Below are 25,826 nucleotides of genomic sequence, written 5' to 3' on the forward strand. Positions count from 1 at the left end.
AAGCTACTCCCTCCTTAAATATTATCTAACATACAAAATAGATCATCTTCAGTTTTGTTACTAGCGGATCTTGATCCGATCAAGAGTGACTTGACCCATTGCTCAACGTTAGCCAGTAAAACATCCACTTGATAAAATATAAAGTGCATGATTAGAGGATAAAGTAAGCATACTACAAATATTTGATATCCTTTTTGTAGGATACGCTCTTGTTGAGAAGCGAATATTGGTTGTTGCCAAGCCTATGTTAATGAATAATGAATCTATTAACAGTAGACGAATTAAAGCACTTTTCAACCTTTATACTTATCATTGTTAACTACTGCAACCAGTGTTTCTGAAAGTGATAAAGTTAACATTTGCAACTGTAACACCACAACTTAAGAAGACAAGTTAATTTCAATTTCTTGTTAAATGCTTCAACAATTTAAACCCTCTCTATAATAAATAGAAATTCTTCCATTTAACAAACCCTACTGATAGTTTACCGTACCACCATTTCTCTCTTTATCTCTCACTTACAGAGGAGAAACCGGGGAGAGAAAAAAGGGGAAAGGGCCCCCCCTTTGTGGAATATCCAAAGGAATTCTTTGTGGAATAGTTCAGAATGTAAAACTTAGTTTCAATTTGAAAACTATTAATAGATGAATTATAATTACCACGATCACCACACACAAATAATAATAATAATAATAATAATAATAATAATAATCATCATCATCATCATCAATAGTCACTTATTTTTTATAAAACCACTCTGCACATCATTTTTTTTATTGTATGTTTGCATGAATTTATTAAAAAAAAATGAGATTATCAAAACAGGAGGATAATATTATTTTCCTAGTAATAATATGATTAAAAAAACTCATGCATCCGTTCACTATATGGTTCATCGGCAAATTGAGAGTGCAGAGAAGAGCATCTAACAGGAGTATACATGTCAAATTTACATGCTCCACGCCAGTAGGAATATCCATTTGCTCTACAAGAAGCATTCAGTACTGTATATAACACTCCAAGCAAACCGAATTTGCCTGGTGCATTGCACTGAGAAATAAAACATGAAACGGGTAATAGATAATAACATAATCACACCCAATCCTAATCTACAAGTATATCTGTAAAAACAAATAAATGAAATATTGCTTGGTCGAAAGCATTAAAGAAAACAAGGATAGTACACAATTTTCTGACAGTCAAAACCCATAAAAGCTACACACATTACTATAGACACTTGTGCGGTTAAGATAAGAGATCAGGGCACTAATTTAATGTCTTTGAAGTATTCATGCTCAAGAGCGCTCCTGGCAGTAATTCTTTTGCTGGGATCCAAGCGAAGCATACTCTGGAGTACACGTTAATGCAAGAATCAGAGAAATCAACAATAATAATTGAGGAAGAACATAAATCTTCCGTCTATAATATCTACAATAAAGAAAACTCATAAAGCCAATAAGAATTTGTATGAGTATTTAAACAATAATATGGATGAACGAAATTCAAATGTCATTGGATGAAGTAACTTCAAAAATATAATGGGATCCTTTCATTATATGATATGTCAAATTCTGGAAATCGTCACCAAATAATCCCACCACCATACAGGTTAAAAACTGACAACGGAACAACTATCTTTAGGAAAAGCAAGCTGGCATTCAAGGGTCATTCACCAGTTCGATAATAGAAAAAGGTTAGCAATGTATCTCCCTGTTCCCCTATTTTGTGAAACATTGAACATTATAAATTCAAAGAATTATCAATTATGACTATCAAAATTCCTTATAAACAGCTGAGACAAGGAATATTTGTGTATGATGATTTAAGCACACCAAATTTGTGTTCAATCAGTATTGCACCAAATATTTCTGATCTATAACCTTGTGAGATCTAATATTTAGCTTTCTATTTACTGCATTGAGATGTATTTTTCTTTTATGCTTATTTCTTAACAGAAAGGAATTTCTACTCATTAATGATGGATAGCATATAACCTTTGATTTCATTTTATCACCACAGTAAACTGATGATTATTACATTTCTATAATATATACTAAATGCAAACATGCGATGTTGTGCTTACAGAAAGAAGATCAAGCCCAGCCGGCTCAAGAGTTGGAACCACAGCTGCAAGGTCCTGCAAATTATAAGATAATTCTTAAGCAGTGACAACCCAACATAGTTGATTCAAGCCAAAGACAAAGTCCCACTTAATTACCTTAGGTGCCCACTTGGGAAAGGCTGATTTAAAATCAGGCAACGAAGTTACTCCAGGCCACGTATCTTCATTTGGTGTGCCCAAGATTCTTCATGTACCAAACAAGATGTAAAAACATAAGCATATATAATATGTAGCATTGTTTATTTTTATTTAACTCCGCCTATGTTACACTTGCGGTACATAGCCGGTCCCAACCCCGGATAAAGGAGGAGGGTTGTGTTAGGTCTTCGGCAACCAACATAAAAATATAGCCGAACCCCCATGACATGAATCAAAGACATTATTGCGTTAAAGCTAGGTCGTTGCCCGGAAGCAACGCGTCGTATGGCTCGAGTACGGTGTCAAAGCAAGAGCCGCTGCATCGGTGCCCGGATGTAGCGTTAAATGAGCAAGGGTTCTCGCGTTTTCGTGAACGGACGAGGGTAAATAAGCTAGTTCACAAAGTAAAAGGTAAAGGTCGAAGCGACAAAATGTTGAGATTTGGAACATGGAACATAGGCACTCTAACAGGAAAGTCCATGGAGGTGGTGGACACCATGACAAGGAGGAAGATTAACATTATGTGCCTACAAGAAACGAAATGGGTTGGTGCAAAGGCTAGGGAGTTGGATACTTCTGGTTTCAAACTTTGGTATACAGGAAATGTGAAGAATAGGAATGGGGTTGGAATAATTGTGGACAAGCAGTGGAAGAGGGACGTAGTGGATGTCAAGAGAGTGGGAGATCGGATCATCTCTATCAAACTTGTGGTGGAGGGAAGTGCTTTCCATGTGATTAGCGCCTATGCACCGCAAGTGGGTTCGGACGAACAACACAAGATAAGGTTTTGGGAGGATCTAGAGAGTTTGGTTCAAGGCATACCTTTGGGAGATAAGATTTTCTTAGGAGGAGATTTAAATGGCCATGTTGGGAGAGAAGTGACTAGATATGGGAGTATTCACGGAGGCCATGGTTTCGGGGTGATCAACGCCGAGGGTAAAACTATTTTGGACTTTTCTTCAACCTTTGATCTTCTCATCGCAAATACATGTTTTAAAAAGAGAGACGAACATCTTATAACCTATAAGAGTGGTATGACAAGCTCTCAAATCGACTTCTTCTTGTTGAGGAGAGTCGACCGAAAATTTTGCATTAATTGTAAAATTATTCCGGGAGAGAGTTTGACAACACAACATAGGGTGCTCGTCATGGATTTTCGCGTTGAGTAAAAGTTGAGGAAAAGACATTATACGAAGAACCCAAGGACAAGGTGGTAGCGGATGAAAGGTGAGGAACAAAGAAACTTCCTAAGACGGGTAGGAGAAGAGGCAAAGTGGGATGGGAACGGAAGCACGGAAGAGATGTGGAGGGAGATGGCAGAAGTTATTAGAAGAACAGCAAACGAAAGTTTTGATGAATCTAAAGGAATCGGACCAAGAGACAAAGAGTCCTGGTGGTGGAATGCGAGTATACAAGAAAAGATAAAGATAAAAAGGGAATGCTTTAAAAAGTGGTCTTTATGCCGCAATGCAGATAATTGGGAAAAATATAAGGCGGCTAAGAAAGAGACAAAATTGGCTGTAAGTGAAGCAAAAACAAGAGCATATGAGGGTCTCTACCAGTCTTTGGGCACAAAAGAAAGAGAAAAAGGTATATATAGAATCGCAAAGAGTCAGGAAAGAAGAACGAGAGATTTGGATCAGGTTAAGTGCATAAAGGATAAGGATGGAGAGGTGTTGGCTCAAAAGGAGAAGATTAATGAAAGGTGGAAGAGTTACTTCTACGAGTTATTTAATGAGGGACAGAAGACTCTTCCGAGCCTTGGTCGATTATGCACAAGGGAAGAAGATCAAAACTTTGAATACTATCGAAGGATTCGAGACTTCGAGGTAAAAGAGGCTTTAAAGCAGATGAAAAATGGCAGGACAGTAGGACCTGATAATATCCCGATTGAGGTTTGGAAAAGTCTTGGAGAAAAAGGTTTGGAAAAGTCTTGGAGAAAAAGGCATCAACTGGTTAACCAAGCTTTTTAATGAGATTTTAAGGTCAAAGAAGATGCCTGATGAATGGAGAAAGAGCACATTGGTACCTATCTACAAGAATAAAGGAGATATACAAAGTTGCGAAAACAATAGAGGAATTAAGCTTATGAGTCATACTATGAAGTTATGGGAAAGGGTGATAGAACGGAGGTTGAGAAAAGAGACACAAGTAACAGAGAATCAATTTGGATTTATGCCAGGAAGATCTACCACTGAAGCAATATACCTATTAAGAAGGATGATGGAGAGGTATCGTAGTAGTAAAAGGGACCTACATATAGTGTTTATTGATTTAGAAAAAGCGTATGATAGGGTATCAAGGGAGGTCTTATGGAAGGTTTTAGAAAAGAGGAGAGTAAGGATCGCATATATTCGGGCAATTAAAGACATGTATGATGGGGCCACAACTAGTGTGAAGACTCAAGGTGGTGTGACGGAAGAATTCCCTATTGGTATAGGATTACACCATGGATCATCCTTGAGCCCATACCTTTTCACATTAGTCTTGGAAGTACTCACAGAGCACATCCAAGAGCCTGTGCTATGGTGTATGCTTTTTGCCGATGATATCGTCCTTATGGGAGAGTCAAGGGAAGATCTAAATAAGAAGTTGGAGTTATGGAGAGAAGTTTTAGAAGTGTATGGTCTGCGCATAAGCCGTAGCAAGACGGAATATATGGAATGTAAGTTCAGTTTGAGAAGGAAAAACCCCAATATAGAGGTGAAGATTGGAGAAAACATCCTAGAAAAAGTTAAAAGTTTTAAGTATCTTGGGTGCATCATACAGGATAATGGAGAGATTGAACAGGATGTAAATCATAGGATCCAAGCAGGTTGGTCAAAATGGCGGAGTGCATCTGGTTTTATATGCGACAAAAAAGTGCCTTTAAAACTTAAAGGTAAATTCTATCGTACCGCTATAAGACCGGCTATGCTGTATGGTACGGAGTGTTGGGCGGCTAAAGGGGAGCACGAACATAAGCTGAGTGTGACAGAGATGAAGATGTTGAGATGGATGAGTGGTCATACGCGATTGGATAAAATAAGGAATGAAGATATAAGGGAGAGAGTTGGAGTAGCACCCATTGTGAAAAAGATGGTTGAATCGCGTCTCAAGTGGTTTGGACATGTGAGAAGAAGACCGATAGAACATCCAGTCAAGAGGGTGGATGAAATGGAAGATGGACAAAGGGCGAAAGGTAGAGGAAGACCTAAGAAGACTATCCATGAGGTGGTCAAACGAGATCTACATGTAAACGGTCTCTCTGTAGACATGATACATGACAGAGCACAATGGCATCGTTTGATTCATGTAGCCGACCCAACTTAGTGGGACAAGGCTTTGTTGTTGTTGTTGTTGTTGTATTGTTTATTTTTATTTATTGCAACAAGCATACATCCGTTGCATCATACTGATTGCAATACCTACAAAGATCTCTATATTATAAAGCTTCACGCATGGATATTTGGTTGACTTGACTTTTTACAGAAATGAATAAGGAATTTAAAGGAACTTCAATAAATCATGGGGAGGAATAGCTATGAACATATTTTTGACACTACATTCCAGACGGTAAATTGATGGTCCAGTTCAAACTTTGAAGTAAAGCAAACTATGCAAGAATGGTAAGCATAAGGAAAACTAAAAATCAGATGTCGAAAAATGTAGGACAGACATATGGATAACAACAGTAGCCTTATGAGTTATGACATAAATATGTCATACATCCTGCCAATTTCATCTAAAAAGGCAAAATTCTATTATTTTATTCCCTTCATGGATACTCAGATATTCAAATATCTAAGTTCATACATCAAAAAAGTCATTCAACACTAACCTGAATATTTTAAATAATTCATCAATTTCAGAGTCCCCAGGGAACAGAGGTCGCTGGTTTACCATCTCTGCGAAGATACATCCCACTGACCAAACATCCACTGGAGTAGAATAATGATGAGATCCAAGCAAAATTTCTGGAGCTCTATACCAGAGTGTCACCACCTACAAGCAACCGCCAAACATCCTCACACAAGTTCCTATCATCTTCTCAGTAATTGTTTATTTAGTTTTTAGTTTTAAGAAAGGCCATCCAGCTCATAATTCTGGATCAGAAGTGTATAAATAACAAAAAGTACCAAAGGTGTCTAAGAGATCTGTGGTTCTGTTTTATCATTATACAAAGTAAGTTTTTCAATTATGTCCGGACTTCCAAAAGATTCAACTTTACACATTTCTTTCCTGTACCAAGGCCCATAAATTCCAAAATTTTATTATCTTCCATGAATGATAAGAAGCCAACATAAGTTGGCACACAAACCTCATGTGTAAAAGTCCTAACAGGAATTCCAAATGCCCTGGCCAGTCCAAAATCTGCAAGCTTTAGAGCATTACTGCTTCGGTCTATCAACAAATTCTGAGGTTTCAAGTCACGATGAAGAACTCTGTGTGAATGACAGTAAGCAATGCCACAGAGAATTTGATAAAGAAACACCTGCAGAAAGGATCATCACAGTCACGCAATTCAAATTCCAAATTATCCAGTCCTCTTTTGCAAATTTAGCACATCTCTTTGTCAATCAATGATAAAGCATAATATTTTTATTGAATATTGACACATGCTAAGGTGGAAATTTAGGTCTTGAGTAAACATTCTGATAGGATCAGAAATTAGCAGAATCAGTAGGCTTTATTGATGAACTAGAGATTGCAAATCACAATCCCTGATTGGAATACACGGTTGGAACTACCAACTGTGGAGAGAATTCTTCCTCTCCTGAACTAACAGACTTAACAGAAATTTGACTAAAACTGAAAAACTAACTAACCACTAGTATTTATAGGCAGCAGCTAGGACTAGAACAACTGCTCAAAAAGAACAGACAGACAGCCAACTAGAAGCACATAGGGACTAAACAGTTAAAATCAGCCAGTCAACTACTTACCTCTCCTCTTGTAAACTAAGCCAAACCTGTTGCTATCACATTCAGGCAAACAAAGAATGGGAAGGGAAGCTAACATGAACATGGTGGCTTGATGAGAGAAGAAAAATATATATGGACCTGCATTTTGATAAGCTAAACTTATGCAACTAACTATAATTATATATGGCATTGACTCTTATATATGCTTCATTTGATTCATGGAAAGACAGGATATATGATTATATTCCATGCTCCATGCTCACTCTTTCAATTATAATTTTAGTTACAACAAACTATTAAACAGCCATTAGAAAAGCTGATGCACTCACTTTTACTTGTCGTGGATCTTTTGCGAATTCTGGGGATGAATCCATATGCTTCTTTAGATCTAAGTCAAGGTACTCAAAAACCAAATACAATCGCTTCTCACTGTGCACTACATCCTGCAACCTGCCATCCACACAATCAGCAGGCATAACTCAATAAAAAAACTAGACAAAGACGCAGATAAATTCATTGATAGGGTCTATCCAACAATATCATCAGACAGCTTCACCAATTAAACATACACCAAGCATAAACATACACTGGGTGGAATTGAAGATAAAAACATGCAGACAAAATTAGAAAAGTGATGATAGTAAAACAATGTTACCATTGTCTAAGTGTAGCACCGGAATGTACCTAGGAAAATACACATAATTGCTTAATCAATACAGGAACAAACTATCAGCAACATCATCAGTGCGAGCTTAGAAATGCTGAAATAATCGGCTATTAATCCCTACAAAGACATGTCAAAGCAACCAACCAGCTTCACACATTTAGTATAGCTGAAATGCTTCGCACTGGTATTCTGTGCAGATCTGTTATTATACATGTGCCAGACTACCAGCTCAATTCCAAGTTACAGAAAAATCAACGTATCAAATACAACAAATAATGATAAGATAACCAGTTAACCTTACAATTCTCTATGTTCTATAGCCTTTGAATTAGCGTTGAGGAAATCAACTTCATTGATGATAAGATAACCAATTACTAAAAAACACTTGGCAGATGTATACCTAACTATGTTTCTGTGCTGCATTTCTTTCAAAAGGGAAATCTCTCGAATGGCGGTGCTAGGAACGCCCTCATCTTCCTGCTCGAGACGAATCTTCTTCAAGGCGATGGTCTCGTTGGTGACGCGGTCACGAGCCTTGTAAACGACACCGTATGTTCCCTCACCTATCTTCTCCACCTTCTCGTACTGCCAAAAAAAATTAACAAAAAAAAACATAAGAAGATAAGGAGAATCAGTGCAATTAATATATGATGGAGAAGCTCAAAACGCAGGGCATTACGACACTGACCTGCTCCATGAAAGAAGGCGGAAGCTGAAGGCGAAGTTCTGAAAGCAGAGAATGAGAGCTTAAGAAGGTAAAGGAGGAGGATCGAAGAGAAAGAAGAAGATCCGGTGTAGGGTAGTTAGTTACCGGTGGAGAAAGCTTGGCGCGACGGTTACAGGCAGCGCCTCTTTTTCAGTCTTTTAGCCCTCTCTTCTCTGGCCAGAGAGAGACTACAACTGCTCTCTCCTCTCTTCGTTCCTAGTCATCCCTTTTTCTTCAATTATTCTTTTTATTAATATATAATTCTTTGTTTTTCTTTTCTTTTTTTTTGTAAAATATTTTGTCTCGCCTGAGTATTCGTTTAAAATCTAACCTGCAGGAACATTTTTTTTTTTTGCCTAAATATCCCTCGTCCCGATTTAAGGGGGTGTCTGCATGTCCATTATGTTTTAATAAAAACAAAAATTTTGAACACATCTAAACAATAATATATGTTATTTAAATTTATTCTTAACATATATTTTTTAAAATAAATTTAATAATAATATATATTATTATTTATTAAAATAAAAAATATTTTAAATATTTTATATAATTAAAATAAAATATTAAAATAATTAAAAAATAAATTTATATTTTAATATTAATAATATATCAAAATATCATTACAATTTATTTTAAAATTATTTTATATTATATATATTTTATAAAAATTTAAAATTTAATATTCATATATCTCGTATGTACGTGTTATATTCTGTATTTATGTCCATGTCTAATAGATATTTAATGTAAATTGTATTAATATTAAGTATATTTAATTAAGAGGGGAAGTTTACCAAAAAAAATTAACAAAATAGGTAATAAGTTTTATAATTTTCTTGTGGTCAAAATAAATTTCATAATTTCAATAAATGTGAACATTTTTTTAAATAAAATATAAAAGTTATTATTTATAATAATTAATTAAAACAAAACTAAATATTAAAATATTTTTTTAAAAAAATCGAGTGGAGCTCATTGATGATGGTCAAAACGGGGTGAATAATCTATCCCAACTGATTATGTTTTTTTTTTTTCTACATTTGTATTTATTTTAGTTTTTAACGGTATATTTTTAAAAAAAAAATATTATATCTACATAAAAAATTGTTACGATCTGGCCCAAACTAAATATGGGTCGGTCCGACCCAGACACCACCCGACTCCAACGGTTGGAAGTGGGGCGCTTCGATCGTCGATCCGGACACGCGTCTCTGACAGTTGTACAAGGAAAGTCTCAAAGGAGGTGAGTCTGTCCTTACAGGGCCCACCTCTGACACGGTATAAATGGGGAGGGACACCCATTCCCCCAAGGTATGTTACCTATCACTCACTCTTTTTCGCCTGCACACTCTATTGACTAGAGTGTTGGAGTGTCTTTGCAGGTGACACCCCCACTCCTTGTACGAAGTACTCGGAACATTGTCTTTACCAGCCCGGGAGCTCACGATTAGACAAGACCCCACTTCACTAAGATACCAACCCAAACCGTCCGATACCCGATCTACCGAACAAAAATTAAACATCGTGTCTTTGTATATATATGTTGTGTTATATATTTTTAATTTATATTATGTATTTTAATATATATATTATATAGATGGTCAATTTTTTTTATATAAACATAACATGTTAAACTTTTATAGTTTAATTTGTAAATTACATTATAAAAAATTAGATTATTTACCAACTTTATAATTAATCAAATTATATTAAACTAATTTTGTGTTGAATTTAGTCTATCAACCATAAAAATGAAATAATAATAATAATAATAATAATAATAATAATAATAATAATAATAATAATAATATAATAATAAAACGAATTAATCACATGCTCGCATATATAAAATATATATTAAAATTATGTAAAATAATATATATATATATTTATTGCATGGTGGATTTTTTTAGTATATACACACTACTTTTTATAGATTATTTATTATTAAAAATAATATAAAATATTGTAAATAAAAATACAGATAATTAATTTTAAAGTTAATTATGATAGTAGTTTGTTTATTGATTTGAGTTTTGTTGGATTTAATTATTTTATTAAAAATTCTAATGGAGGTTGAATTACGGGTTGTTTTGGTAGCTCTCCTCCTTAATCCATCATCCCACGTAAACTTTTTGCAATTTAAAAGGGCTTTGTTTTAATTTAGGATTGCGAATTGAGAGATATAATTTGTGTAACAGATTGTTTGAACATTTTATATTTTTTACATGACTTTATTGATGGATGTAAATTTGAAGTTGTTAATTTAATTAATAAAATTCAGAAGCGGTTAACAAGACTCTGATACGTATAATTTGATTGAATATATAGAAAAGCAAATAAAATTAAAGTAATTTTAATTATATTATTTGATTTGAGTCTTGTAAATTTCTCCAACAAATTATTATATCTGATTTAAGATAAGTATTTTACTTTATATTTTTCATTGTTGTTTAAACAACGAAAATAATAAAAAAATACAGACAAACAAAATAAATTAAAACAAAACATAATCGTGTGAGATCCCCTTATTTTGACCACAATGGGATGATGCTTACCCAATTTTTTTTTCATTTTCTCCCAAAAAAAAGTTTTAGTATTTGTTTTACTGATTTTTAGTAAATTGAAGTGGTTCAATATTTAAATTTTGAAAGTGAAATTTACTCCTCTTTATAAGTATCAATTTTTAAAAGTGCATAAAAAATTCTTTCAATTGATTAAAATAACAAAAGAAAAAGAAATAAATTTAAAAGTAAAATGACTAGAATTAAAATAAATAATATTAAATTTAAATAAAGTAGTAAACTGCCTTCAATAAAATTGAAAGACTTTTAAAATAAAAAATAAAATGCTGAATCTTAAAAGAAAACGAAAAAGTAAACTTATTGGAAAGATAAATTTGTAAAAAAAATAAAAAATAAAAAATACAAAAAATTTAAATTGAAAGTAAAAGACATGGAAGGAACTCTACAGAAAAGAAATTTCTTTACTTGAGAATTCGCTGAACATATGAATATGCAAGAGTATTTTCTAATATGAGATTCCAATCCTTTTTTTTTCGAACCTTCACCTATTTATAAGAATTTTCAAGCAATCAAATTCAAATATAACTCTCATCATTAAGTAATCGTTCACGCTCTTTTGCACTATGTAGGTAATTGCCATCAATTAGCTTCACTTATCAACTTCTTTATCTCTTCGATTACTTTAATATTTCTCGATGAGTCCTTATCAATCGAAATTCGCTCTCCTATCGATATGCCATCCTCGATAAGCCCCATAAAACAACTTTCTATTTCGAAACTCAAAACTTATTTATTTTCGCCTTGATAGTATTTAATTTTATTTTAATTTATTTTTTAAATAATATCATTTTCTATTTTTTACATATCTTCAATTTGATGGATTTAGAAATAATTTATACGAATTCGATGATATAACCAATCGATTGCTCCGTTTAATTATGATTTTTTAATGAATTTTGGTAAGGATACAATGAGAAATCTTGACAATATATACAATGAATTTTGAATTTGGCTCAACACAAGAAAAAAAAATCCAAATAGTTATTTCAATAATTAACTATCCCAATCCTAATTTACCAAAGGAATTTATCCAAACACCCTTTAATTTCCCCCCTCCTTCCAAATCGTCTGCTACCTTACCCTCATCAATCATCCCACCTTTCCGGCGTTAGAAGTTTTTTCACCGATCATCAAACAACCGTCTACGTAATTAATAACATAATCATCCGATTACTTAGTGAAATGACCATCCAACATTTGTTAATTGTATATACTTAAACTGAATCAAACAAAATAACCATCAAATTAAGAATTAAAATAACCATCTACATACCTACTGAATTGAACATCCAACATCTAAATTCATCCATTAATGTATATACCTTGAAGACGTAAGGGGAGCGAAATCCGAGAAAACCAAGTTGGTCAGAAACCTCCGCAACACCATAAAACAAAGCACTCGCCTTTTTTATATATTCAATCCGATGCACCACATCCACCGGAGGCAACCCGCCGAACTCTAAATTACATGTGGCACCATTCCCACCTGTTGTATGTTCCAGATGAAGACGTTGGGACGGTGAAACCCATCCGATGCCAAGATCTACACGACTGCCGCATTAGTGGGTTGCGCGACGGACGCAACGTGCGCAAAGGGGTGTCTTTGTCAGACATTCTCGGACAGTTGGGCGGCATCGGATTGCGTTATGGATGACAGACGGTGGTGATCTTTGCAACGTCAGTATAGAGAGAATGGAAGAGATAGTTGGAAAAGAAGAAACTGCAGCACGTTTTTCACACCTATAAAATAGAAGAATACGTAATTCTCTCGTAACCAAATTCTTACTTTTTAAGATTTAAAATTAAAAATTATTAAGAATTAATTAAATTAATTATAAACTTATTATAATTTCAATTTTATTTCTATTGTATATATTGTATACTAAATTTATTATCTCTTTATATTTTTTCTTTTTTAATTATATATATATATATATATATATATATATATATATATATATTTGGACGCGGTTTTTATTAATTAATTAATCATGCTATGAGTCTATGACTGTCCTTTTTAGACAGGCCTCCCAGGATGGGTCAAACCTAAATGAGATTGGGCTAATAATCCAACTTCCTCCTTGAACTTAAAACATTAAGTTTGGTGACTAAGGTCCCTTGACAATGTGTTTTAAATGGGAAAAAAATGTTAGCAATATTGCGCGTCCAATGTGCTTTAGGAATTATGAAGGGAAGTTGAAAACTACAGACTACAGAGGACCATCGATTTTGTGAGCTCTAATACTTAAAATGCTTGAAAGTTGAGATATGAGAATAATAAAACACAAACTACATACTTTTTTTTATATATTTAATTCGTCCCCACCAATTTATTATAGTATGTAAAATGGATTATTAGTGAATTTTCTGTAAAATATAATAAAAAATACTTATTTATTTCTCTATTTACATAGTCAAATCTTATACTAAATAATAATTTACAGAATAATATTTTTTATTTTTTTTTGTGCATAAAAAAATATTGAGATGAATTGTACTAAAGTAATAAAATAAAGAATATAATTTATAGGCATTGAATACATGCAACATGCATCTATGTACTCATGAATAAAAAGATTTATTTCAAAAGATATAATTATTCAATGAATTACAATTTTTTAATAAACAATTCCGCTACGTTATCAACACTATTTCTGCCAACATCTGCCAACTCTTATTTATAATTGTGTTTAATGGAAATGTTTTTGTGGATGTGTCTAATAAAAATGTATTTTTTATAGCTGTGTTTAATAGAAGTGTCTTTATAGATATATTTTTTGGATGTGTCTCTTTATATATGTGTTTAAAATATAATAACTAATCATTATTGGCAATAAATTGGCAGATAATATGTTGATACTATATACTTTTCCTTTAACAAATTATAACTTTTGAATAGTTATAACTTTATAAAGAAATGTAACTTTTTAAATATAACTTTTTACCTATTTCAAAAAAATTAACTAGAGGTGAAGTCAACTCTAATTAATTAATTGAAAAATAGGTCTGTTGCAACAAAATTTTTTTACTATCTTAATATTTTCAGATTTTAAAATCAGAAATAAAAAAGAGTCGGTGTAGTTAATTTATATTGTAATTGGTTCTTAAACTTTTTCTTTAATAATATATCTCACGGATTTTTTGAAAGGAGAAAATGGAGGAAACAATAATATATAAAGGAAGTAAAACGAATAGTATAGTTATGATATATAAAATTTGCGCACATAGATATAATTGTCGACGGAAACTCTCAATGTTTCTGATGATATCAGACCAAGAATGTTTCTTTTGGTAGCATGAGACTAAGCAAACATACATGGCAAATATTTAACACCGCCACTTATCAGGTAAATTTAAACACTACTAAACCATCTAATTAATATGTACCCATTTCTTTATTTGTTATTTTCAAAATACGCCAAGGTTTCTTTAGTAGTTGCTATCGTGCTTATTCTTCTGTCTAATATACTAAGATTTTAATTAATTTGAGTTTTACGGAATCGCCGCTTTAAGGATAATTTATTTAATTGGTATAAGCAATGTACGTATATATGCATACTATTCAATTTAAAAGCATAAATAAATACAGCAATAATGAGGTCTGAGTGGTTTGAAAACGACAAAAGGGCAAAAGGCAATATTATGAACACACATCTACACACGGCCTTCTTGAACTTGAAATGTACTTAAAGATAGTTTAGCGGATATGCAGGAGATATGGGATATATTCTAGCTAGTTCACTAAGCCCTTAGCGTTAGAAGTAAATAAAGAAGTTTAATTAGATCACATGGGAAAGCAAAGGATCACGTGTCCCAAAACCAAATTATTACCAAGTTGTACTAATGGTTTTCAATGGTACGTGACGGTTTACCCACCACGCATGCAACATCCATATATTGATCTTAAGTCGCAGCTCCCGATGCGTTTTACCATCAAAAGTGTTCCCAGTACAAAGTACAAACTTCTTGATCCATTTGGTTTGTGATCATAAATTTGGATCTTTTAAATTTTGAATTTTATTTTAAAAAATAAAATGTGATTTTTTTTTATTTATTTTATAGGTAGGAGCAACAAAAAATATAAGAGAGAAATCATTCAAGAATAAAAAATCACACTTTATTTTTTAAAGTGAAAATTCAAAATTTAAAAGATTCAAATACGTAATGATGGATTAGTTTCGTTTACTTCTTCCTTCGCAAGTTTACTCGTATTGGCGTACCACTGTATATTAGTCATGATTTGAGTACATCTCCATAATAGTTCCTAAAATTTACAAAATTATTTAATTTGATTTTTGAAATTTCAATTTCACTATAGTGATTTTTAGATCGAACTTCGGACACCATGGTGGTCCCCAATCTCATTTCCGGTGATGACTATCATGTGTTTGGTTGGACCCACTTTGATCTCACACTCCTCCTTTTCTTTCCCTCCCTCTCTACTGCACTCTTCTCCTCCACCACCCTCCTCTCCATTGTCAAGGCCTCTGCCACCTCCTTCAGCTTTATTATCTCAACTAATGCCGCCAACAATGGCCTTCCCACCGACAAATTTTCCAATAATGACGCCTTCTGACTCATCTCCAACCTAAACTACGGCTCCAATTAAAGTTCATGGATGCCTTAGACATGAAATCAAGGGAGATGTTCTTCTCAGAAATTGATTCCTTCCTCGATTTCAATTATTCCAACTCCTTCCAAAATAACAGCACCAAAAACGACGTCGTCATTCCAATTCAATCCAAACTCGGTCCCATGATGAATCACCATGCCAAATGTAGTTGCTTGGATATCGAGTTTTGTATATCAAACATAACAAGCTCATCGTAAAATTGTAGAAAAAAATTTGAATTTTGGTAGTTGCAATTTAAATTTTGTGATGTAAAAATGGTGCCAAATGAGAACACCGTCTCAGATATATCGTATTTATTCGGTCGGAACTGTTCCGATTCGAATGGAATGGGATCAGTAAAAAGTGACAACGAACCTATGCAGCTGTGCGGGGTGGACCGTGAGACGAGGGATGAGAGGGCGTAGGAGAGGTAGCGAAAGATAGGGTAAGGTAGGTCGAAGGAGAGGAAGAGAAGAATGAAGAGGGAGGGGAAGGAGAGGAGGATGGCGTAGGAGTAAGGTATGGGGTCAAGGAGGAACCAAAATGGATCCAGCGTGGCACATGATTGCTATTTTAGCACTAAATCGCTGAATCATCACTAAAGATGAGTTCAAGAATCATTATAGTGCCCAAAATTTAATCTGAAATAGCATATAATAAAATTAGAATCTCAAAAATCAAATTAAATAATCTCGTAAATCTTAAAAATTATTATAAGAATTTACTCGTCATCATTTAGTGTGGGGTCAATATTATTTCTTATTGAACCAATGATAAAAAAATTCAAAACCAAACCATTTTTTTCTGGTCAAAATCACCTGTAATAATAGTTTTTTTTACCAAAAATACAATTATTTGTTAGATAGAATTAAGTGATATTTAAATTTTCTTGTTCAGAATTAAAAGGTATATAAAATTACAAAAAAAAAAAAGTCGACGCTCGATCTAAAAAGGAGCAATAGAGGAGGCTATTTAACAAGGGAATTCGTGAAGTAAAATATGATTATAATATGCTAATGTTAAGAAAATCAAATAAAAAATAGTTAAAATTTATCTTATTTAATATTAATAATTAATAAATATTAAATAAAATAAATTTTATTTTTTTATTAATTTATTTTAGTTATTAAATATTTTCTATTATAATTATGATGGTATTAATATTGTGATAGAAATTATTTTTAATATGAAAAGAGAATTGATATTTTAGTTGAATATTGACATTTGAAGTATATTACAGTATTGTAGAAATTATTTAACACGCCCTCACGTGTTGGCTAAGATGCTGCCACGTGTTGGCCAGAATGCTACCACGTATTCACTACGCTCCTCACGTGTTGACTTCCCACAAAAAAAATTCACCCATCTCTAATTACATTAAATACTCCAATTTTTAACAAAAATACCAATATTTTTTTCATACAAAAAAAATTAGCCATATTATGACGCCCAATATTATTGCTTGAATAATGAATTAAAATTATTGGTCATCTTGCATGTCATGGAATAATAAATGAAGTTAAGCCATATATATTGCGTCTTCATCAATAAAAGCCAAAATTGATGCATAGGGGCATGATGGTAAAGTTGGTCATATAATTCTACAGCTAAGCCTACTGAGTAGCCACTTCACTTAGACCATCCTCATATAAAGCCAATTTATCCTCTTTTCCCATTAAAAAAAGTCCGGCTTACCAATTATGGAATCTGGAGTCCAATTTAGGACGAAGCAAAAACACACACACACACACGTATATTTAAGTATTGATCTAGCTAGGTACCAACTCGGATTTGGTGAAGGGTAAGTGGTTAAAATATTGGTCCATCACAAAATGACAAAATCATATATTTCTAATCTCATAATAATAAAGAAGAATCACGCACAATATTTTAATTAATCAACTTCAATTTTTTTTTAGAAAAAGAAAGATTAAAAATACAACTGATTCGTCCGAACACTGGGAGGCCGAGCTTAAGCACTTCCGAGCAAGTCGTCAGCCGAGAGGAAGAGCTTTACGTCGGCCAAGACCAAACACCGCGGCGGAAATACCTGCAAAAGATACTCCGACGCTCAAGTTAGTGACAGTCTCAGGAAAGAGAGAGAGAGAGAATAATTAAGTGAGAGGGGGATAGGTGAATTTAGAGTAAAAAGTGAGAGACTGAGAGTGATAGAACCTGAGACCTAGCCGAGTGTATTAGCTAGGTTTTATAGGAGTTGGTTTTTACCCGTTAGTGGGTGAGTCCTATTTTATAGATTAGTTAAGATATTCGGTTTTGGTGCTACAAACCAGTTGAGCACGTTTCTTGTTTTCAATTGGGTGATGCTGCTTCGGTTCTGATCATGTGCCGAGATTTTCGGACGGCTGATACAGGACCGAGCTTTATGATACACGTGTCTTTTTAATTGATTGGGTGAGGCCGAGCTTATCCGCTTTTGTTCCGAGCTTGTTTAATGTGACGTCAGCCTCAGGTGTTTGCATGCCGAGCATGCCGGGCGACCGAGGATACAGGTAACGTATCATAGCCCCCAAGCTAGCCTTGGTGTGGACAGGACTAAGGCGAGCTTTCGGACCAAGAGTATTGGATCCTCGGTTGCCGATTTTGTCGCGCATGGTCCTCGTAGCCCCCAAGCTCGTCTTAGTGGGGGTGTGTTGGTTTTGAAACGTTTTTGGCAGCATTAAATGCTTACTCTGTTTTTTCGCGCCCTCATGAATGATTGATTTGATTGTGCTGCGCGTTCCAAGGAACCCATGACCGTCTGATTTGCAGAGTGCTGATCGTGGGTTTTCTAATGGGTTTGGTTAAAAGGTAACGCTTCATATCTAACTGCTTCTTATTCTGTAATAAGCAAGGCTTCTTCTCTTAGTCTTTTTGTGTTGGAAACTTCTGCATTTTGGAGAATAATGAGCCAGAAAGGTGAGTGTTGATTTCGAGTCTTTAATCTTTTCATCCTGTCTTACTTTTAGTCTTCTTCTGTTTTGTTCTATGGAAGGGGGAGGTTCTGGTATGGGTAAGGATGATGTGTATGGTTGGGTTGATTCAAGGGTTAAGGAATATGTTTCTCAATTTTGTGATAAGGAATCAGTTGACATGTTAGGCTCTAATGTATGGGTTAGAAGTGGTAGTGATATAAGGATAGAGATTCTTCCCTGTGAGGCTAATGACCGGGTTTTCTATCGTCGCGATGATTGGGCTTATTTCTATATGTACAGTTGTCTGTTTATTGAGTTGGGGGTTAGGGTTCCATTCACTGGTTTTGAGTGCAGCGTCCTTTACTGGTTGAACTGTGCTCCGAGTCAACTTCATCCGAACTCTTGGGGGTTTGTGAGAGCCTTTGAAGTGTTGATGAGTTTTCTTGAGCAGCCGCCCTCTCTTCGGTTGTTCTTTTCCTTATTTCAGGCGAAAGGGGTCGAGCGGGGTGTCTGGGTTAACCTAAGTAGTTACCCACGTCGTGCGATTTTTGGCCTTTACAAGTCCTCCTTTAAAGACTTTAAGACTATGTATGTTAAGGTGAGGAGCGTGCCCGAAGAGTTCCCCTTCTACTTGAATGAATACCTTGTTGAGAGATTCCCTTTATTTTGGTGTTCTGAGCCCATGCAATCTCTAGATGCGGAAGATAGGTCGGTTGATGATCAGCTTATTATGGAATTTTTGTTTGAGAAGTTGGGCCCCAAGGGATTGTTATCCATGTCCGAGTTGTTGAAATGGGATACAGATAGGGTTGCTGTTCTGAAATATCTAGGTAAATTGATCATTTTTGATTCACTGCTTGTTTCTTTTTTGGCTTGCTCTCATCTTTTTGTTTTCTTGCATAGGTGATAAGGCGCCGACGATCACTACTGCCGGCCTGAAGTTATTTTTTAGCCAGCGAAAAAAGGCTGAAAAGGAGGGGTCGACGACCAATGCTGAGAAGGGCTTTGCTATTTGCCCTGATCCTGGTCTTAAGGCTAAACGAAAAAGAGGTCATGTGAGAGAGAAGGTTGCTGAGGCTTTGGAGAAGGGGGAGTCTTCCATGGAGCTTCAAAAGGTGGAGTCGGCTTATGAGTCTCAGAAGAAACTTCATGGTTATTCGGAGGATGTGCATTGTCGGTCTTTGTGGGGTAAGTTATATCCTTTTTCTGTTATGGCGGATGAACTTTGCTGCTTTCAGGATGATATGAAGATGATTGAGGATGTCGGGCATGTGGGAGTTAGCCGCTTCCTACAGGTACGTGTTTTGACTTCTATTTGGGTGTGTTAATGTTGTGATGCTGTTATAATATGTTTTTCTCCTTTTTGTCTTAGGTGATCGGTGCACGAATCGTGGCTGTTGGTCGAGCTGAAGAGCTTGCACTTGAGAAGGAGAATAAGTCTGTTTTGGATGTTACCAAGCTCTCCATGTCTTTGGAGGAAAAAGAGAAGACTATCACAGAGCTGTCTTCTGATCTGGCTGAGGAAAAACGCCTTCGGCTTTCATCTGCGGAGGAGGTGAAGACTATGAAGGCCGAAAATGTCTCCTTGGGGTCGAGGGTTAAGGAGTTGCAGAATGAAGTGTATGAAGCTTTTGCGCAAGGATTTGATCGTGCCGTCTCCCAAGTGCGGGTTCTGTTTCCTGATTCTGACGTGGGGAAGCTTGATGCGACCAAGGTGGTTGTGGGTGGGCGGCTTGTGGATGACGAGGCTGTTGCTGGGAGTGAAAGTGAAGGATTTAGCATAGGTGATAAGGCAGAATAGGCTTTTGTTAGTTTACTCTTTTTGCTTTGTATAAGGTGTGATAGCTTTTGAACTTGTGACTGTTTTGGTTTTGTTAAACAACTCCGAGTATTAATCTCGGCATTTTGTGTTCCGAGTGTGTGGCTCGGTTTAATTATGACTTATGTTGTCTGAAATGAAATTTGGTATTTCGATAAGTTATAATGGTACGTTGTCATTGAAAGATGATTGTGTATGTGTATTGAAGGTGGCGGCAGCCATCCTTTGTCTGATCAAATTGTCAATGAGGAGAGCTGCGGTTCTAAATATAGGGCTTGTGTTTGAACGAGCGTTTAAAATTTTGCCTGAATAACTTGGTTATTGTTTGTGTTTGTTTGTATTTACACGTGTTTCTCCGAGTATCTAGAACCCTCACCGGATGTGTTTGCACTCTATTCGCTCAAGTGTTTAGGGTTGATTCTCTCAATTCTCCCCTAATCATGCTTTCTAAGATTTGTTCTTCTTCTAACAATCAACATATATTTCAAGCATGCATACATTTATCATGAGGTCTTTTCTTTAGGTTGTAATGGGGTTAGGGTTAAGGTAGGGTCATATATGGCCAGTGGACTAGGATTTGAATCTTTGATTAGCTTAAACTTTCCCACCTAACCTATATAATGACCTATACAATTAAGTACTAATCTAACTACCCATTCCTCACTTTTTCACATACTCATGCATTTTCTTTTCATTTCACAACACTTATGCATTGATTTATTGAGCTTCGCTTTGGGGCATTTTGTCCCTTTTTTATTATTTTTCTTTTTTTTTCTTTCTTTTTTCCATTTTTTTCTTTTCCGTATTATTATTATTTTTTCTTTTCTTTTTCTTTTGTTTTTTTTTTCTCATTCTTTTCTTTCTTTCAAATTATATACAAAAACATCAATGCATAAGGTCTATACATGAACATGTACCCAATTTCCAATAATTTCAATAAAAATATAAAACTACCCTTTTATTCACCCAATGTCCCAATGTTCCCACACTTAAATGATACTCACACACACTAGCCTAAGCTAATCAAAGATCCAAATGAGGACATTTATTGTTTTTCTCTTTAAGGCTTGTAATGTGCTAAATTAAGAACAAGTGGGTTAAGCGTAGGCTCAAAATTGGTTACAATGGAGAGTAAAAGGTAGGCTATTTGGGTAAGTGAGCTAATGAAATGATGGCCTCAATCATATAAATGCATGAATACACAAAATAATGGACATAAAGAATCAAACAAATCAAAGATTACAATCATAGAAAGAGAATAATGCACACAAGAAGGAAAATAAGTGGTTATAAGATGTAACCACGCAATTAGGCTCAAATCTCGCTTGCTTGTGTTCTTAGCTCAAAAATATGATCCACAATATATATATATTTCAAGCAAGTTCTATGAAAAGTTTTTTTACTCAAATCAATTGGTGCCCTATAGATAGAAATCTTAAAAAATTCATTATTTTGACTAAGCTTATTGTGTATATATATGCAATAAGAATCCTAAAAACCTAAAATGAAATGCAAAAGTGTTGGGATTAGAAGTTTGTCACCCAAGATCGCCGAACGGTCGGACGACCTCCCCACACTTGAAGATTGCACCGTCCTCGGTGCATGCAAAGAAGAGCAAGGTGGATGGGTTGCCACAATTGATGAGCTCCTTCAAAAGGGTGTGCGGATGACTTGTTTGTTGCCCCATTTAGAAGCTTTCTCATTCCTTTCCATCTTGGTGGCCAACCTAGAAGGAGAAAAAAAGAAAGAAAATTAAGCCTATAACAAAGACATCAAAGCAATTAGAACATAGGCGGGGGTTAATGCCAAATAAGAGTATGGTTCTCTACTACATGGTAGCTACAACATGTGAGTAAGAAAACAATATAAGCTAATGGCATATTAACTAATACTTGATGCAAGAGTAAGGTTAAAGCATGAAAAACATATGGCACATCAAGTTCACATAAGAAGAAGTGGGTCATGAAAGACAATATGAGGTCATATCAATGCACAAAGACATAAGAGTCATACAAGATGAAGCATTGATTTAAAAGTTTCATCACCCAACAATATCAAACAAGTCAAGAAGCACCAAAATAATGCAAGAATTTCTCAACAATTGAGTAGGAAGATGCAACACCATTATTAAAATGACTAAAAAAAACGAAAACATGCTACAAAACTAAATGAAAATGGGGAGAGTAGAAGTATGCGAATGTGATAAGCAAAAGAAAATGGAAGGGGAGAAAAAAACTCTTTTTTTTTTACCAACGCGTGCGCGTCATGCACGTTTATGCGTCGATGGGTATATTGGTCGAAGGACGCGTACGCGCCAGGTGCGCGCACGCGTGCATCGAGTTAGGCCGGAGGCATAATGTCGGCCCAAGTCTAGCACAACTCTCGGGTAAAAGTACCGAGAGTGCAGATTGTGCAATCGACGCGCGCGCGCACAGTGCGCGTGCGCGTGCATTGCCAATTTAAGATCATGTGCGCGTACGCGCCAAGTGCGCGCACGCGTGCATAGACTTATGCCTTAGGCCCAATGTTTGCACAGTGCAGGCCTAACTCTCGGGTTTTTGGCTGGAGTCGAATTTTTTTGCATCCACGCGTATGCGTACAGTGCGCGTCCGCGTGGGTGGTCGAAAAATGCTCAGGTGCGCGCACGCGTGGATGGTGTTTTGTTTTTCAAAAAATATTTTCCTAAGTTTTTACACCAATCCAGGCCTTTCAATCCTCCAAACAGCTACCAAAACGCCCTAGAACCTTATTCAACATACTATACTACTAACTAAACTTGATAAAACAATAAAAACAAGAAATTAAACTAATTCTACCAATATTTACAAAAGATAAAAATGAAAATGAGAATCTACCTATAATGGCAACTCAATTCACTTATTAACAAACTAAAGGAGTATGGAAAGAGTTTACCATGGTGGGGTGTCTCCCACCTAGCACTTTTATTTATTGTCCTTAAGTTGGACTTATGGGGAGCTCCTCATCAAGGTGGCTTGTGCTTGTATTCATCTTGGAACTCCCCGGCAACGGCGCCATTTTGACGAATGGATTTTTGATGGTTTAGAATTTTTCAAATGAATTCTCGTTGCAAGTATAGTTTCTAAACCAATCACTAATCCTTTCATACAAAAAGTTGTTTGTCACTAGTACAAACCCCTAAAATTTATAAACCGAAGTATTCAAACCTCGGGTCATTCTCCCTATGAATTACAATAAAGTGTCTTGTTATTGGTTGTGAGTTATTTTGGGGTTTTGATAAGAAGCATGAAAGATAAATGACAAGAAAGTAAACTAAGGCCTAAAAAGATCTTGGCAAGGGTTGGTGGTCTAGGATCTCTATCCTAATCACTAACCACAATATGAGAATTGGCAAGGATTAATCTCATTAAATCATCCTCTAACTAGTAGTAAAGGAAAGTCAAATGAGCTATATCAATCCTAGTCCATAAGTCCTAACTCTTCACTAACTCAATTAGTGAGAACTAGAGTCAATGGATCCCAATCATCAATTACTTGGACATTAGTAACTCAAGAGGTCCTAAGTTACCTTTCCAAGCCAAGAGTATAAAATTCTACTCTAAAACCCAACCAAGCATTTCATCAAACACTTGGAAGGCATAAAAGGAAAGCATAGTAAAATTGCAAGAAAAGTAAATCTACACTACTCAATTGCAAGGAATTAAACAACAACAAATCAAATGAACACAATTATTATGAATTACCTCTAATTGAATTGAAAGAGAATAGGAGGAACAAAAGTAGATCTACAACAAAGCATAAGAACAACATAAAAGAAATTGCAACAAAAGAATGGAAGAAGAATGAATGTAACTACAAGGAATTGAGAAGATAGAAGTAGAAGAAGATGAATCTAAATCTAGATCTAAGAACTAAACCTAATCCTAATCCTAATTCTAGAGAGAAGTGAGAGCTTCTCTCTCTAGAAACTAACTCTAACTACTAAACTAAAACTAATTGGTAACTAACTTCTGAAGTGTGAAGTGTGAGAGTATGAAAAAGTATCTTGATTCCCCTTCAATCCTTGGCTTAAATAGCATCAGAAATGAGTTGGATTGGGCCCACAAGGCTTGAGAATTCACTGGCCACATGTTGCTTTAAGTGAACTAGGTGGCAGCAACGACGCGTGCGCGTACTTTGGGCGTGCGCGCCACCATACGTATGGCAACTATGGAAAATCTTATATCGTTTTGAAGCCCCGGATGTTAGCTTTCCAACCCAACTGGAACCGCATCATTTGGACCTCTGTAACTCAAGTTATGGTCGTTTAAGTGCAAAGAGGTCGGCTTGACAGCTTTCCGGTTCTTTCATTTCTTCATGAGTTCTCCAACTTTACATGCTTTTTCTTCATTCCTTTAATCCAATCTTTGCCTTCTAAATCTGAAATCACTTAGCAAACATATTAAGGCATCTAATGGAATCAGGGTAAATTATATTTATCTATTTTAAGACCTAAAAAGCATGTTTTCACTCTTAAGCACAATTAAAGGAGAATATACAAAACCATGCTATTTCATTGAGTAAATGTGGGTAAAAGGTGATAAAATCCCCTAAAATCAATACAAGATAAACCCTACAAATGGGGTTTGTCATTGTGCTCCGAGTATGAAGCTCGGATTAGTTTTAAATGTTCATTTGTGGGAGTGTCAGTATGTATTGGTCCGAGTATTATGCTCGGCATGCGCAAGGTGAATTCCGAGTATGAAGCTCGGTTTAGTGTGTTCGTTAGAAAAATTTTGACTTGTTTTCGTGGTGGAGGTTTTCCGAGAAATAAGCTCGGCTCGTGGTGTTAAGGTTCCGAGGATTATGCTCGGATTATCTGAAATGTACGTTTAACTGTCGAAATGTGAACCGTTTTGGTTGCTCAATATGTTGTATGGGTACAATGATTTGTTGCGTCTGGCCTCGTTAAAACCCTCTCCGAGTAAAACCCATGTATTTTGGGAGAAAACCTTCGGAGGGAAAAAAGAGTACCATCATTCGCAAATTACAGATTACATCATGTCTGATATTTCCTTAAGGAGGAGATGTTCCATGTTCTTGGAAGTGGATCTCCTTGAAAGGTTTCGAGCTTGTAAGCCCCCTTTCCGAGGTTTTGGAGAACTCGGAAGGGCCCTTCCCAGTTTGCTGCCAATTTGCCATGTGCCGGAGGTTTCCGGGCTTCTTCTGTGCGTCTGAGTACGAGGTCTCCATTGTTGAAAGACCTGTGAACTACTTTTCTGTTGTGTCTTTGCTCTAGGTATTATTTTCTGGCTCGTTGCTTTATGGCGGAAATGTCTCTTTCTTCTTCTACAAGGTCCAACTCGGCTGTCCGAGCTTGTAAGTTATTTGTTTCATCAT

General features: G+C 35.3%; 1 protein-coding gene across 2 annotated transcripts; it reads right to left on the minus strand.

Moving 5' to 3' along the window:
* Nucleotides 1–937: 937 nt before the first annotated feature.
* On the minus strand, nt 938–8,812 carry LOC130968305 (cell division control protein 2 homolog). 2 transcript variants are annotated; one of them, XM_057893499.1, is made up of 9 exons: nt 8,643–8,812; nt 8,520–8,557; nt 8,232–8,416; nt 7,494–7,614; nt 6,561–6,734; nt 6,081–6,244; nt 2,219–2,306; nt 2,084–2,137; nt 938–1,348 (listed from the first exon to the last, which is right to left on the minus strand). In XM_057893499.1, exons 2-9 carry the CDS (start codon nt 8,526–8,528, stop codon nt 1,259–1,261), a joined length of 885 nt encoding a protein of 294 aa, XP_057749482.1. In that variant the 5' UTR covers nt 8,529–8,557; nt 8,643–8,812; the 3' UTR covers nt 938–1,258. The 2 variants fall into 2 exon arrangements, with proteins under 2 accessions (XP_057749482.1, XP_057749481.1); XM_057893498.1 differs by having other exon boundaries at nt 8,520–8,757.
* Nucleotides 8,813–25,826: the final 17,014 nt, after the last annotated feature.

This window comes from Arachis stenosperma, chromosome 3, assembly GCF_014773155.1.
Source record: "Arachis stenosperma cultivar V10309 chromosome 3, arast.V10309.gnm1.PFL2, whole genome shotgun sequence".
NCBI classification, from domain to species: Eukaryota; Viridiplantae; Streptophyta; class Magnoliopsida; order Fabales; family Fabaceae; genus Arachis; species Arachis stenosperma.

Coding starts and splice junctions, on each gene's coding strand:
- LOC130968305 (XM_057893499.1), bottom strand. Junction 7,615..8,231: donor CAGCACAGAAACATAGTTAG/GTATACATCTGC, acceptor TGTGGATGGCAG/GTTGCAGGATGTAGTGCACA. Junction 1,349..2,083: donor CTGGGCTTGATCTTCTTTCT/GTAAGCACAACA, acceptor CGTGTACTCCAG/AGTATGCTTCGCTTGGATCC.